The sequence below is a fragment of the Spermophilus citellus genome (genome assembly GCF_964194105.1).
Source record: "Spermophilus citellus genome assembly, chromosome: 1".
NCBI lineage: Eukaryota > Metazoa > Chordata > Mammalia > Rodentia > Sciuridae > Spermophilus > Spermophilus citellus.
Window position 1 is genome coordinate 152,526,184 of NC_138182.1, and position 12,988 is coordinate 152,539,171.

At 42.6% G+C, this 12,988-nt stretch overlaps 1 protein-coding gene across 1 annotated transcript; it reads right to left on the reverse strand.

The window, feature by feature from the left end:
- Nucleotides 1-7,662: 7,662 nt before the first annotated feature.
- Nucleotides 7,663-10,244, reverse strand: PROP1 (PROP paired-like homeobox 1; the record flags this gene model as incomplete). The annotated part of the gene is made up of 3 exons (XM_081305612.1): nucleotides 7,663-8,001; nucleotides 8,733-8,965; nucleotides 10,136-10,244. The coding sequence occupies 3 exons, from the start codon at nucleotides 10,242-10,244 to the stop codon at nucleotides 7,663-7,665; spliced, it is 681 nt and encodes a 226-aa protein (XP_081161738.1).
- Between the last annotated feature and the right edge of the window lie 2,744 nt (nucleotides 10,245-12,988).

A 12,988-nucleotide genomic window follows, 5' to 3' on the forward strand; every position in this document is an offset into this window, starting at 1 on the left:
CATTGCAAATGGTCGACATAAAAACCATATTTGGTTGCCAGATACAGCATTACTTTTTATTAAGGGAGAAAGGAGGCATAGTCAGTTCTACTTGCAACAATTTGGTGTTTTTAAAGAGTAGGTTGCCTTTGTGCTTCTCCAAGATTTTGGCATTTATAGAACATATTGCCCCACATATGAAGTGAAGACCACTTTCTTTTGTGTGCACTTGTAACTTGGGATTATGGTCTGTGAAAATAACTGCTTAAGAATAAAGTTACCTCCACCACGACAAGTAGGAATATGTTCTCCTATCAGAACTGTCCTGGAAAATTAATTTTGTCCCTATGGGGCTCTATTTTAATTTGGTGTGGGGAAATTAAGCTTGTGCTTTGTACTACTGTTTCAAGTACATACACACACACACACACACACACACGATGCTACTACTGTCATCCGTGGAAAAGACCATTAAAGCTTCAATTATTTTGATTCTGGAATGAAGAAAAATCTTTGAATTCCAGTCATATAACTGAGGCTGGGGCTTTGGTACTTCCTATTTGACTGGAAAATATGTAGGAATAAATCAGGAATCACAAGTCTGCATTTGTAAAGACTTAAAAAGCTTTTGGGGCTACAGGGTGAGAAGGATATCAATTATTGCCAAGGACAACACCTTCAAATAGCCACCCACTAGACTCTACCTCTTAAAGGACCTCTTAACATGACCACAATGAGGGCCAAGCTTCCAACACATAAAGTGTTGAGGGATAAACTCAGACCAAATCCAGACTATAGCAGAAGCATGTTGGCTGTGGGTTCAGCAGCAGTAGATTATGCTTGAACCCCTCCTTACCCTACCTGTAAGTCAAGTGTACTGTCCCATTGGTGGAGTAAACAGAAGCATATGGTAGTCATTTTCTGAGAGGGATGGGGAGGAAAGACGTGAGGGGAAGAGGGCAGAACATGTTAGATCCGTTTTTACCCTGCTGATCACCCCCACCACACCACTGAGGTATTGAAGTTTGAATCTAGAGGTGCTCTACCACTGAGCTACATCCCCAGCTATTATTTTGAGAGTCTCCCTAAGTTGTTCAGACTGGTTTCAAACTTGTGATCCTCCTGTCTCAGCCTTCCAAGCTGCTGGGATTAAGGTGTGTGTGCCACTGTGCCTGACTTGCCATGCTGATTTTGAAGCTGTATCCTGGTGAAAAATCTTTGCAGTTGCACATTAACCTCTTTTTAAAAGTTTTCCCAACAATAAGCATACATCGCAGATTTTTATAACTCTCAAACCTTGCTCTCAGTCATCCACTGCCCTACTCCCCAGGTGCCTCTGTGACCTTGTTTAATTTCTTTACATCTACATGATTCCTTCACTAAGGGTCCTTTGCCCAGGCTGTTCCCAAGATCAACTGATGTTTAACCTTGGCTATCATCCCCTCCCCTGATATTGGAATCTGCAATGAATTCCCAAGATGCTATCTCTGTGCTATGATTGTTTTCTTCACTTTTGTCATTATTTTTGGTGTTTTGGTGTCTTGAACATATGATCTTTTTTTCTGTCAGTGCAAGTTCAGTGCATGGCCAGGTGCCTGACTTCAGCCAACTTCTAATGAAGTGGGAGGCAGAAGCTTGGCTTGCTGCAGTTCTACTTAATGAACACTAGAGAGAAGTGTTGTCCTGTTCCTTTCCTGAGAGACAGTAGGAGGCCCTCAGATTTTCCCCAGGATCTTCAGTGGTTGGGATCCCTCCCTCTTGCTCCAGGAACAGAAAGGAGAACTCAGCGTCTGTAAGAAGCACCGGTGGCTCAGAAGGACAGGAAATCAGGCCCTTCCCTCATTCAGATACTTCTAGGTCAGTCTCAGTCTGACAGGGGACACTTGGTCTCCACATTCGTTTCTTCATAGTGAGCCCTCTAATTGCTCCTTAAGCCACGGGACTTTTCATCTCAGGTGAGGAGAGAGGCACTTCTACAGAACATCTCTAATTTTCACAGCACTTTTTAAGAATTGATGTCATATTCTTCCGAGCTTATTAGTGAAGAAAATGGAGGATTAGTGAAGTGAGGTCTTTTACTTAAGCTCAGTTGAGAGCCCAAACTGGTGAGCCTGCCCTGTCCATCGCAACAACCCTTCTACTCCCCCTTCAGCGTGTGCTCATATGCCTAGGTGTGTGTGGGGACATAAGGTGGAAGATGTCCCGCAGGGCTGGGTTTAGGGCTAGTTTCTTCAGTCCCAGATTTCTCCCACAAGGGGGCAGCACTGATAACCAGCTCCCTTACAGCTGGCATCTGAGGGTTCCTCCTCACCATGGCTTGGCCTGAGGGGCCTCACATCATCCATGACTTAAACGTCCTCCATGAGAGAAGGCGGTGATGTAGCTCTAGTTCCAGCTGCTTTACCTGTTGAGGAAAATTCTGACACCTCAAAAGCCCTGCTAATAGTTCCACAGCCCCACGGTTGTTTTTCTGTTCCATTAGGCTAAAAAAAGATTCTAAAGAGAAATTCAATGCACTTCTAAATAATCCCTAGGTTAAAGAAGAAGTCTAGAAGTGTGTAAATGCATAGAACTGAATAAAAATTAAAATTTAACAAAGTCAATATGAGGGGTGTAAATAAACCAGCGTGAAAGAAATGGACAACCTGAAATTAAAAGAGAGCTATGGCAAATTAGTTCTCTAAGTTCTATCTAGAAAATTAGAAAAACAAGAACAAAATAAATCCCAAAACAAGGAAAAGGAAAGAAATAATGAAGAGCAAAAATCAATGAAGTCAAAAATAGAAAATTAAAGAAAAACCAAGGAAATAAAAAACTGGTTCTTTCCAAAATTAACAAAATTGATAAATTTCTAGAATGGCCAAAACAAAGAGAGAAAACAGAAGTCACTGACATCAGAAAAGAAATAGGAGATATCAATACTGACCCTTTAGCAATTTAGAAAAATAACAAAGAAGTATATACCACAACCAGCTTCATACTGTTAGTTCAACATCTTAGAGGAAATGAATGATTTCCTTAAAACCCACAAACTCCCAAGATTTAACCAGGATTAAGTAGGTAATATGAATAGCCTATAAAAAGGAATAAATTGAATTCATAATTTAAAAAGCTTCTGAAAAGGAAATCCTGAGGCCAGATAGTTTTACTGCAGAGTTATAACAAGTGATTGAAGATCTAACACCAAAGTTACAAAATCTATTTCAGAAAAATAAGAGGTGGGAACACTACTAGTGAGCTCTTATGATTTTATGTTGCCTTGGCATCTATTTTAATATGAATTGGACTTTATCATTTCAGAAGCAGCACTTAGTTACCATTGATGTAGTTTCTAGTTCTCTACCTCCTCCTGGTTTTTCAACATGATCAATATGCATATCCCCCTTATACAACCACCCTCACCCCTGGTGACCACCTCCCCATGTAACTAACAATTAGAAACAACCTACTTGACTCTCTCCTCTAACTCCCACATCCCTAGTGACCACCTGGAATCACAGTGTGACTTGTGCCTGCTTGTTGCAGATCCACCAATTAGAATTTCCAGATGGAAACCTGCTTGGGTAATTCCCTGGGCCCCAATAAAACCTTTAATCTGCAAGTCCTTATCTCTGTCTTGTTCCCAATCCATTGTACAGTGTGTGTGTCCCAGTTGGCTCCTCACTTCCTATTAGGCCTGTAAGTTGTGATCCTCTTTCTGGGATCTGTAAATAACATGTTGCTTCTGATATTTCAAATGTCAGGCTGTCTGTTATATGTCTCACCCATTAACACATCCAAACCTAAGTCCCCTCCTGGCGAGGGCTCTCCTAGATAGCAGCTGTTTTGGTAGGAATAAACTGGACACAGGTCTGACAAGAGCCAAAAGGGTATCTGCCGGTATAAAACCAGTTTCCTGTGAGAGGAATACCTGATCAGGGATTGGACATTTAGGCATAATGCTCTCCAACAAGAAAAGAAGCATCCCATGAAAGTTTTTTTTTTTTTTTTTTTTTTTTTTTTGTAAACATCCATGACCAAATCCCTGGAGTCCCATCAGGGCAGGATTAAAGTTTATAGCCATTCTCCTAAGAGATCTCAAGACCAAATAAAGGGAAAATAATGATACTTACCAAAAGATTTTACAAGGCTTTAATTGTCCTGATACCAAAACCCAAGAGCAACAACAATAACACAAACCCCAACAAAAGAAAACCTATAGACTAATATATTTCCTGAACTTAGAAACAAACATCTTCACAATAGCAATGCACAAAAGAATTATACATCATGCTCAAGTTGGATTTATTGCAGGTGTGTAATCTTGGTTCAACATTTGAAAATCAGTCCATGTAACTCATAATAATAACAATTTTGGGGAAAATTTAATCTATCATATTAATTGACACAGAAAAAGCATTTGACAGAATCTGACATCCATTTAGGACCAAACTTTCAACAAGTTAAGAAGGACAGCTGCCTCAAATTGACAAAGGACACCTACAAAAATCCTAGGCTAACATTAATACTGAAGGACTGTGTGTTGTTCTTCCAAGGACAAGGCAAACATATGAAGAAACAGGGGGAAAGAAGATCTAGTTGGCAGGTTTGATATGTAAACTCCTATGGCGCTGTGTCTGGGTTCATAAGGACCTAGAATTTTCTACAGTGATTGATTTCTGTCCTTTCTGGTAGAGAGGAGAGGGAGGACAGCCTTAGTCATATATGTCCTTCTTTTAGGCAAGTTGGGGGAGGGCAGAGAGCTTATCCTGTGTCTACTTCGTCCCAGTTGCCTTCAGCTCAAAATAATCCTTATACCTAAGTGGCATATTTGGGGGCAGCATATTCTACTATCCTTCAAGAATCAGTGGAATGATAGAATCCATTCATTAAGTGGCAGAGATGAATATAGAGAGGGGTTTTCACACTGTCAGTCGCCGTGAAAAACTAAATACCAGGAACAAAGAAGAGAGGATCCTAAAACCTTTAGCAGGCGAAAAATCACATCACATATTAAAGGGACAAAGATTTTACACCACCAAATTCAACTCAAGCTCACCTGAACTCTTCTTTTTTAACCAGGTCTTAAATTTTGTATTTCATCTCTGTGTTGTCTAATTTCAGCAAGAATCCTTCTAAATTGGTTTATCCAGAATCCCAATCCTTCATGTCTGATCAACCTCAATATCCAATATGGTTTCTCATCCTGCACCATACCCTAGGTGACATCTGAGCAATCTGGTAAGAATCCTGGTAGCTCACTTTAGCCAGAACCTCCCAACATTTTTTATTTCCTCCTTAGTTTGTTCTGTCCTATGACCCATAGAACACAGAGATGAACTGAAAGACTATGAAATTCTATGAAACTGGAATCATTCTATATATTTAAGGCTGAAGTTAATGCATTAATACAGCGTCTAAGGAATTGGGGTTCAGTTCTCTCAAGGAAACTCTTTTTGAGAAAGGCTAAAAACAAATGACAATTCATGAAAGGTAGTTGTAACACCCACAAATATATGTTCACACCCCTAATACACAACATCTCAAGCATGACTAAAATATGATTTTTACATTAATATACAGAGCCACAAATAATTCAGAGGTAATGCAGAAAAGAAAATGTATAAATTTCCAATAAACACAAAACTATTTTAACTCCCACTAACAAGTAATGAAAATTTAAAAATAAGCAACAAGGAGCCATCACTCTCAGTTAACAAATTGTCAGAAGTCATAAAAGTCAACAAGGATGCACCCAAACTAACCATCCAGGTTATTTTGGTGGAATGAAAACTAGTAGAGCCATCCCTCAGGATGGGGGGGGGGACCCGTTCAACAATTTTCTGCACATACTGAAACCCAAGGATGCTCAAGTCCCTGATTCAAAATGTTATATATGCCTATGCACACATCCCAGTATACATAAAATCATCTCTAGATTCTTTTAAATAACTAATGCAATGCTATGTAAATACTTGTTATACTGTATTGTTTAGGAAATAATGCCAATAAAAAGTTAGTACATGCTCAGTACAGATGCAATTTTGGGGGGAATATTTTTGATTTGCAGTTGGTTAACTCTGGGATGCAGAACCTGCAAATATAAAGACCTGACTGTACTATCTTTCTGGAAGGCAGTCTGGCACAAGAGATAATTAGAGAATAATGCAAATGTGTAATATAGGAATTTTGATTTCAGACTTATCATATATAAAAAAACTACAAACTACATGAGTATTCGTCACTAGAAGCCTGTCTACTAAATATTCTTCTATGGACCTGCCGATAAGGGAGGTAAGCCTACACATAAATAAGTGAATTACAAGTAAAAACAAGTATATTTTAGGCAATAAGGTATAGAAATTGTAGGACCAACCAGGCTACATCATAATTCTTTTGGGAGGAGCTCAGATCAAGGCACTTTATGGCAGGTCCTTTCCTGGGAATGATGTGGTATGAGCCTCAGATGGTTTGTTCTTGGACAAGTTTGCCTTCAATCAGAATGTTTCTTCTCTATCCAAACTACATTTATGAAAACATGCAATTGATTTAAAAATTAGGTTGAAGGCTCCTGTAGGCCAAGCTAGTCAGATCTTATAAATGCATTTCTTATTACATATTGGAGAGCCATTCCTTGATGTTCAGATTTGCAAAGGTCTCTTGGAGATGGGAAAGACTGGAGCTGAAGGAAGCAATGAAGATGGGAAGTCACACTCAGGAGATAGTTCTAGAACAGAATCTACCAAAGTGAATGGGGTTGTGAGTGATGATGATGGGGAAGGGGGGTCTAATAGTTCTAGAACAGAATCTACCAAAGTGAATGGGGTTGTGAGTGATGGTGATGGGGAAGGAGGGGGGTCTAGGTAGAATTTAAATCAAAAGGCTTATTAAAATCAGCTAGAGCCAGGTGCAGTGACTCTTTTGCCTGTAATACCAGCAGCTTGGGAGGCTGAGGCAGGAGGATTGTGAGTTCAAAACCAGCCTCAGCAATGGCGAGGTGCTAAGAAACTCAGTGAGACTCTGTCTCTCAATAAAAATGCAAAATTGGGCTGGGGATGTGGCTCAGTGGTTGAGTGCCCCTTAGTTCAATCCCCGGTACTGTCCCCTGCACTAAAAAATCAGCTAAAAACAGCTGGATGAAGTTATTTAATCAGGACCTCAATGAATGAAGCCCCTCAAATTCTACCTCCTTCAGTCATCCCCATTCAACAGCAGCAACCATTTTCTCCATCAACATCACCTTTCCACTAGTCACCTCCACTGAAGCTTTTTAACCTATATCTCTTGGAAGTTCATCTCATTTTCTCAATTCATCACCTGAGTGAGAATTCATCAAAAACAATTGTTTTGGTTCTGGAGATTAAACCAGGGCATTTGACCACTGAGCCACGTCCACAGGCCTTTTTATCTTTTATTTTGAGGCAGGATTTCACTAAGTTGCTTAGGGCCTTGGTAAGTTGCTGAGGCTGGCTTTGAACTTGTAATTCTCTTGCCTCAGCCTCCTATCACTGGGATTACAGGTGTGATTCACCATGCCCAGAAATATTTCACATTTAAAAAATTTCCAAACTCTGAGCTGCCCCTTATTATATACATATACAAATACACAGATTTGTATCACCCTTAGAAGGGAAGGAAGCCACCCAATTTTCTCTGTTTTATGAGGGCCATAGGCTACAGATGACCTTATTTACTAGTTTGACCCTAGTTCCAGGACTTTGGTGGCTCAAGGCTGAGAGGGAGCACAGATGGAGGTGGGGGACAGGGCAGATGACCAGTGGCTGTTGGGTGCAAAGTGGAATACCAGTCCTCAGACTGGTGGGGTAGAGCAAATGCACCACCTGTGGAGGGCTGTGAGGGAAGGGCATGGTTATAGGGGTGAGGGAAGCAGGTTACTGTTGGAGGTGGTGTTGTGTAGGAATAGGGGCAAGCAGGGGACTCTGGCAAGAATCCAGAGAAGGTGGCAGACGAGAGATGGGCCAGTGGCTGAAGCAATGATCTTTCTTGCTTCCGTTGTTTAGCTCTGCGATTCTGGAACCAGACCTGAGAAAGAATAGACAAATCAGAGTTTCTATTTCAAATAGGTGGCACTGTCACACGTGATCCCCTTCCTCCAAGGACAGGAGGTTCAGGCACAGGGAGTAAGCATCTCCCACATCACCAGAGGAAGAAAAGTTCTACTAGAGGCATGGCTGACCTAGGTCTGCTGACAAACTGTATTTTTAACTCTAACCTGTGTCTAAATTTGCTCAATTTGTACAACTTTGGATGAGTAAGAACTGTCACCTTCCAACAAGAAAGGGATAAATATGACATTGCGACATTTTCTCTCTCCAGATATTGGGAAATCTTCCCTAGGGTTCAGTTTAGAGATGAAGACTATTGATAAATATAATTGTTATAGACAAGATTGGGTTTAGGGGAGGATTTAGACTTAAGGTTAATCAACTCTGTGACTAGTATTGAGGAAGCCTCAGGCTGGATGAATTGCAAGGTTGTGGTTAGGGATAGGGACAAGGTTGTGCATGTCTGTGAACAGTTAGAATTGAATTTCTGTTGGGGTTCACATTCTTATTAAATATTGAGAGTGGTAACTCAAGTCAGATTATCTTAGAGTTAGGGTTAAACCTGAGTGACATTCACAGTGTAGAGGAGGCAGTGTTAAGTGATGGGTGAAGTTTAGTTCCACTGATTGTTTATACTCAGGTAGCCCCCACTGCACTAAAGAGAATCTGCATTTTTTCCTCAAGGTAGGAGAGACCCTGAAGTATCACCTGTATTCTGGCCTCACTGAGGCCCGTGTCCCGTGCGAGACCCTCTCGGGCCCAGATGTCTGGGTACTGATTCCTCCCAAAGGCTGATTCCAGCTGCTCCAACTGTGCTGGGCTGAAGGTGGTACGGTGGCGGCGCCGGGAGTGCAAGTGACCCCTCTGTCCTTCTTGTGGAGAATGTCTCGGTCTCCCCACTCCTACGGCAGAGAGCCTCCTGTAGGGCTGAGTGCTCATGTCTGAGGAGGGAGAAGAAAGGAGGGAGACGTTGCTTATGAGTGGGATCACCCATCCATCACTGGATCACTTATTTTCTGCTCAAAGCCCCCTATGCTGATTCCCCTTGGGAAAACCAGCTCACACCAGAAATCCTTCTTCTTTCATAACCACTATTCCTGGACCAGCTTAGCCTCAGTGGCTGCTATATTTCTGGGACTGGGTTGTCTGCATAGGGTTACTTCTCCGACTCACTTTCCATCCTGGGTATTCATATTTTGTCTACCTGACAACTCCATTGTATGCCCAATCTGAGCCCCCCCGTTACTACCCCTCCATGTGCCTTTCCCCTCCAAGTATACTCCACACCCACCTGGGGCACACCTTGTGGGCCTTCTATTTGTTTTCATGCCCTAACAGCTTTCTAGGTCTCTATCGAAGGTCCCCTTTGCTTGTTTTCTGCTCTCATGAGTTACATTCAACTTAAAACTTCTTTATACAGCTCTTATCCTCCTGTACCCCAGCCTGGGAAGATGAAGCATTCTCCACTGTGTCACTCAGGCATAACCTCCCCTTACTTATGTACTGTCTGTCATTTTTCCTTCACCTGCCCTGGCCCAGCCACCAGGCTGCAGGAACCTGAGCTCGTGGGAAAGGCTTGCCTCTCCTCCCTGCAGTCTCACTAAGCCCCCACATTAATTAGTCTAAGAACTGCTGGGGAAAGAGAGAACAGAGAGGGAAGAGGAGACACCTGGGAAGGTACAGGCTGAGAAAAGGAGATGTCTGGAGCAGACACCTATTCCCATGGGGACCCAAGTGTGGCTCCCACTCAGTGTTCACTGTTCCCCTTGGGGACTTACATGTATTGTACTGCTCTCTCATGATCAAAGCCTTGGCCCCTCCAGCTCCCCCTCTTACAGAAGGCAGTGTTCTGGGGCAAACTCTGGGATTAGGAGTGAAGGCATAGGCTCCAGCTATGCCTCCGCCTCACCAGAAGCCAGGGCCTCATTTCTGCCTGCGAAGCAAAGGAGTTCTATTTAAGGACCCCATGGTTTTAATATGCTAGGATTCTGGTTTTCATTTCTTCTCCCAGCCTTCCTCATGGTGAACCACTGCCTCAGAGGAGACTAGACATGAGTCTCACACCTGTTGCCCACCTCAGGGCCCCAAGCCCAGCTTGGGAAGTCACTCACCCACTGTGGAGGTCAGAGTCCCTGCAGCTGGGTATCTCTCAGGCAAGAGGGTGCTGCAAATTCGCCCCTTCCTTTGCTTCCCCTGCTGGCTCCTCCCTTCAGCTTCCATGATTAGCCACCAACACCAAAGACAGTCCAGCCTCCTGTGTTCCTGAATCTTTGATTCTAGTCTTTCTGTTTCTGTTGATCCTTTCTATGCCCGTGATCTCTCTCCTCCTTTTGTTGTACAATCTCTGATCTGTGTGTGCGCGCGTGTGTGTAAAGATATAGGTATATAGAGAGATGTCTCTTCACTGACTTTTATTTTTTTTCTAATTCCTCATTCTCATTCCCCACATCTCTCTCTCTCTTTTTCTCTCTCTCCTTCATCTGATTCTCTATTTTTCTCTCTCTCGATCTTCTTTCCACCAGGATGCTGCTCTCTCTTCTTTCAGCTGCCTATTTTCCCACACCACCTCTCTCTCCTTGAGTCTTGGAGGAGTGACCTCCTCCTGGCCCCTGTGGGACCATCCAATCATTACCTGGTCACCAGAGCCCCCTTGCTCTGGGGAGGATCACAAGCCGGATGAGGGAAGGTGTTCTGTTGGAGGGTCCAGGGACTGGGGCCAAGAGCTCATATTCCCAGGGGACCAGAATCTTTTGTCCAGTTAAATCCCCTCCTGGGAGCAGGCAGAGAAAGAAGGGTAAAATACATTCCTACTAAGTCCCCCTTCTCAGAACCCCACTGTGGGGAGGGAGGAGGAAGGCGGGGACAACCAGGGGGTAAGAGGCAGGGCCTCTCTGGCATCTCAGTGTGCAGGTGATACCCAAGGACCTGTTTCTAGAAAACTAAAAAATGAAGAGCCAAGTGCATGCTTGGTACCCTAATATCCCAGAATATACCAGCCACCCTCTCAGAACAATCTGAACTCAATCCATAGGATAAATCTCTAGGGCACCAATGTTTTTATGTACTTTCTGACTTCTTCCTTTGAAAGTCACCTGCATATTCATCTAGAAATCTCAGGACATCAAGACCTTTCAAGGCCACTGAGATTTTCGAAAAACCCCTGATCCTTGAGCGCATGTGAATTTCAGAAGCATTCTGTCCTACCCAAACCTCAGGATACTCCGCAATAAACAGATTCCCATGACATTTTGGCATTCTGATACTTTAAGGAAACCCTGATATATCTGGAATGTCTGAGCAGTCAGGACCACCTGAACCCTATAGTACTCTGACTCTTGAGGTTGCTTAGACCCTGGAAGTACATTCTGTCATCCCCAGTATACCCTGATACTTTAAGGACAATCTGATATTCTAGGACTTTAGGATCCTCCAAGACACTCTGAAACCTAAGGGCACTCTGGTACCCAGGACATTACACCTTTACTAGGTGATTCCCACCCTGTTACATGAAGTTCCAATCTTTTAGGACACATTGACCTGATGACACACTAACTTTCTTGGAACTTGTATTCCTGCAGTTTGATCCCCAAGGTCACTCTAACTTCTTAATCACATCCTTTAAAAACTTTTTGACAATTCAAGAATGGAAACATCATAAACCTCTAGGAGCCTGATGTTTATAATATGGTCCAAAGATCATCATCAGTAGCAAATGGGAGCCTGTTAGAAATGCAGAATCTCATGTCCTACCTACTGAATCAGAATCTGTGCTGTAACAAGATCCCCAGGAGAACTGAATGTATATTTGTCTTAGGCAGGTTGGGATGCCGTAACAAAATAGCACAGACTGGGTAGCTTCAATAATAGACATTTATTTCTCATAGTTCTGGGGAGTGAAGAAGTACAAGATCAAGGGGATGGCCGGTTTAGTTCCCCAGTTGAGGTCTCTCTTCCTGGCTTGCAGATAGCTAATTTCTCACTGTGTTTTTACTTGGTGGAGAGAGAACCAGCTTTCTTCTTCTCAGAAGGACACTAATGCCATCATGGGGCCTCCTACTTATTACCCCATCTAAATCTAATTAACTCTAAAGAATTCCACCTCCAAATACCATCATACTACCAAATTAAGGTGCACCATTATTTTTTTTTGGTGGGGAGGGACACAAACATTCAGTACATAACAAAGTAAAATCGAGAAGCCCTTCTCTAAGACACCAACTTGTCTTTCCATATCATAGCATATTAGTCAGTTCTACAACACTGTGAACAAAATACTGTAAAAAAATAAAGGAGGACAAGAATGTTTTTTGGACTAGGAATATTTTGGATCATGGCTTCATAGACTTAATCTGTAGTTATCTGGCTGCATTGCTTTGGACATGAATTGAGGCAGAACATCATGGTGGAATGGCATGGTGGAGGAAAGCTGCTCAACCCATGACAGTTGGGAAGTGCAGAGGGAGAAGAAGGGACTGGGGACAAGATACAGTCCCCAAGGTCATGCTCCCAAGGACCTACTCCTGCCAAATAAGTTCTACCATCTACAGTTTCTACTACTTCCCAATAATCCATTTAGCTGTAAATCTCTTGATGGACTAATCCATTGATGAGGTACCCTTATGATCCAAGTACTTCCACATATCTTCACCTGTGAATATTTCTATTGGGGAACAAGCCTTCAACATATGAGCCTTTGGGGGTCATTTCATATTCAAATCATAACATTCAGTATATCCTGGGATATACTGTGTTCTAGATAGAGTATATTAGATCTCCTACCCTGAACCCCATGGAAGCCCTTGCAAAACCCAGTAGCATGCAATCAACTTGGACCCACAACAAAACACCAAATTACAATGAACTCTGGTGCCTCAAGATACCCTAACCTACACAAGCACTCTGACTACCATCCAGGACAACCAGTTGCTCCAGAACACTCTGGTATTACAAAGAAACTCTGACTA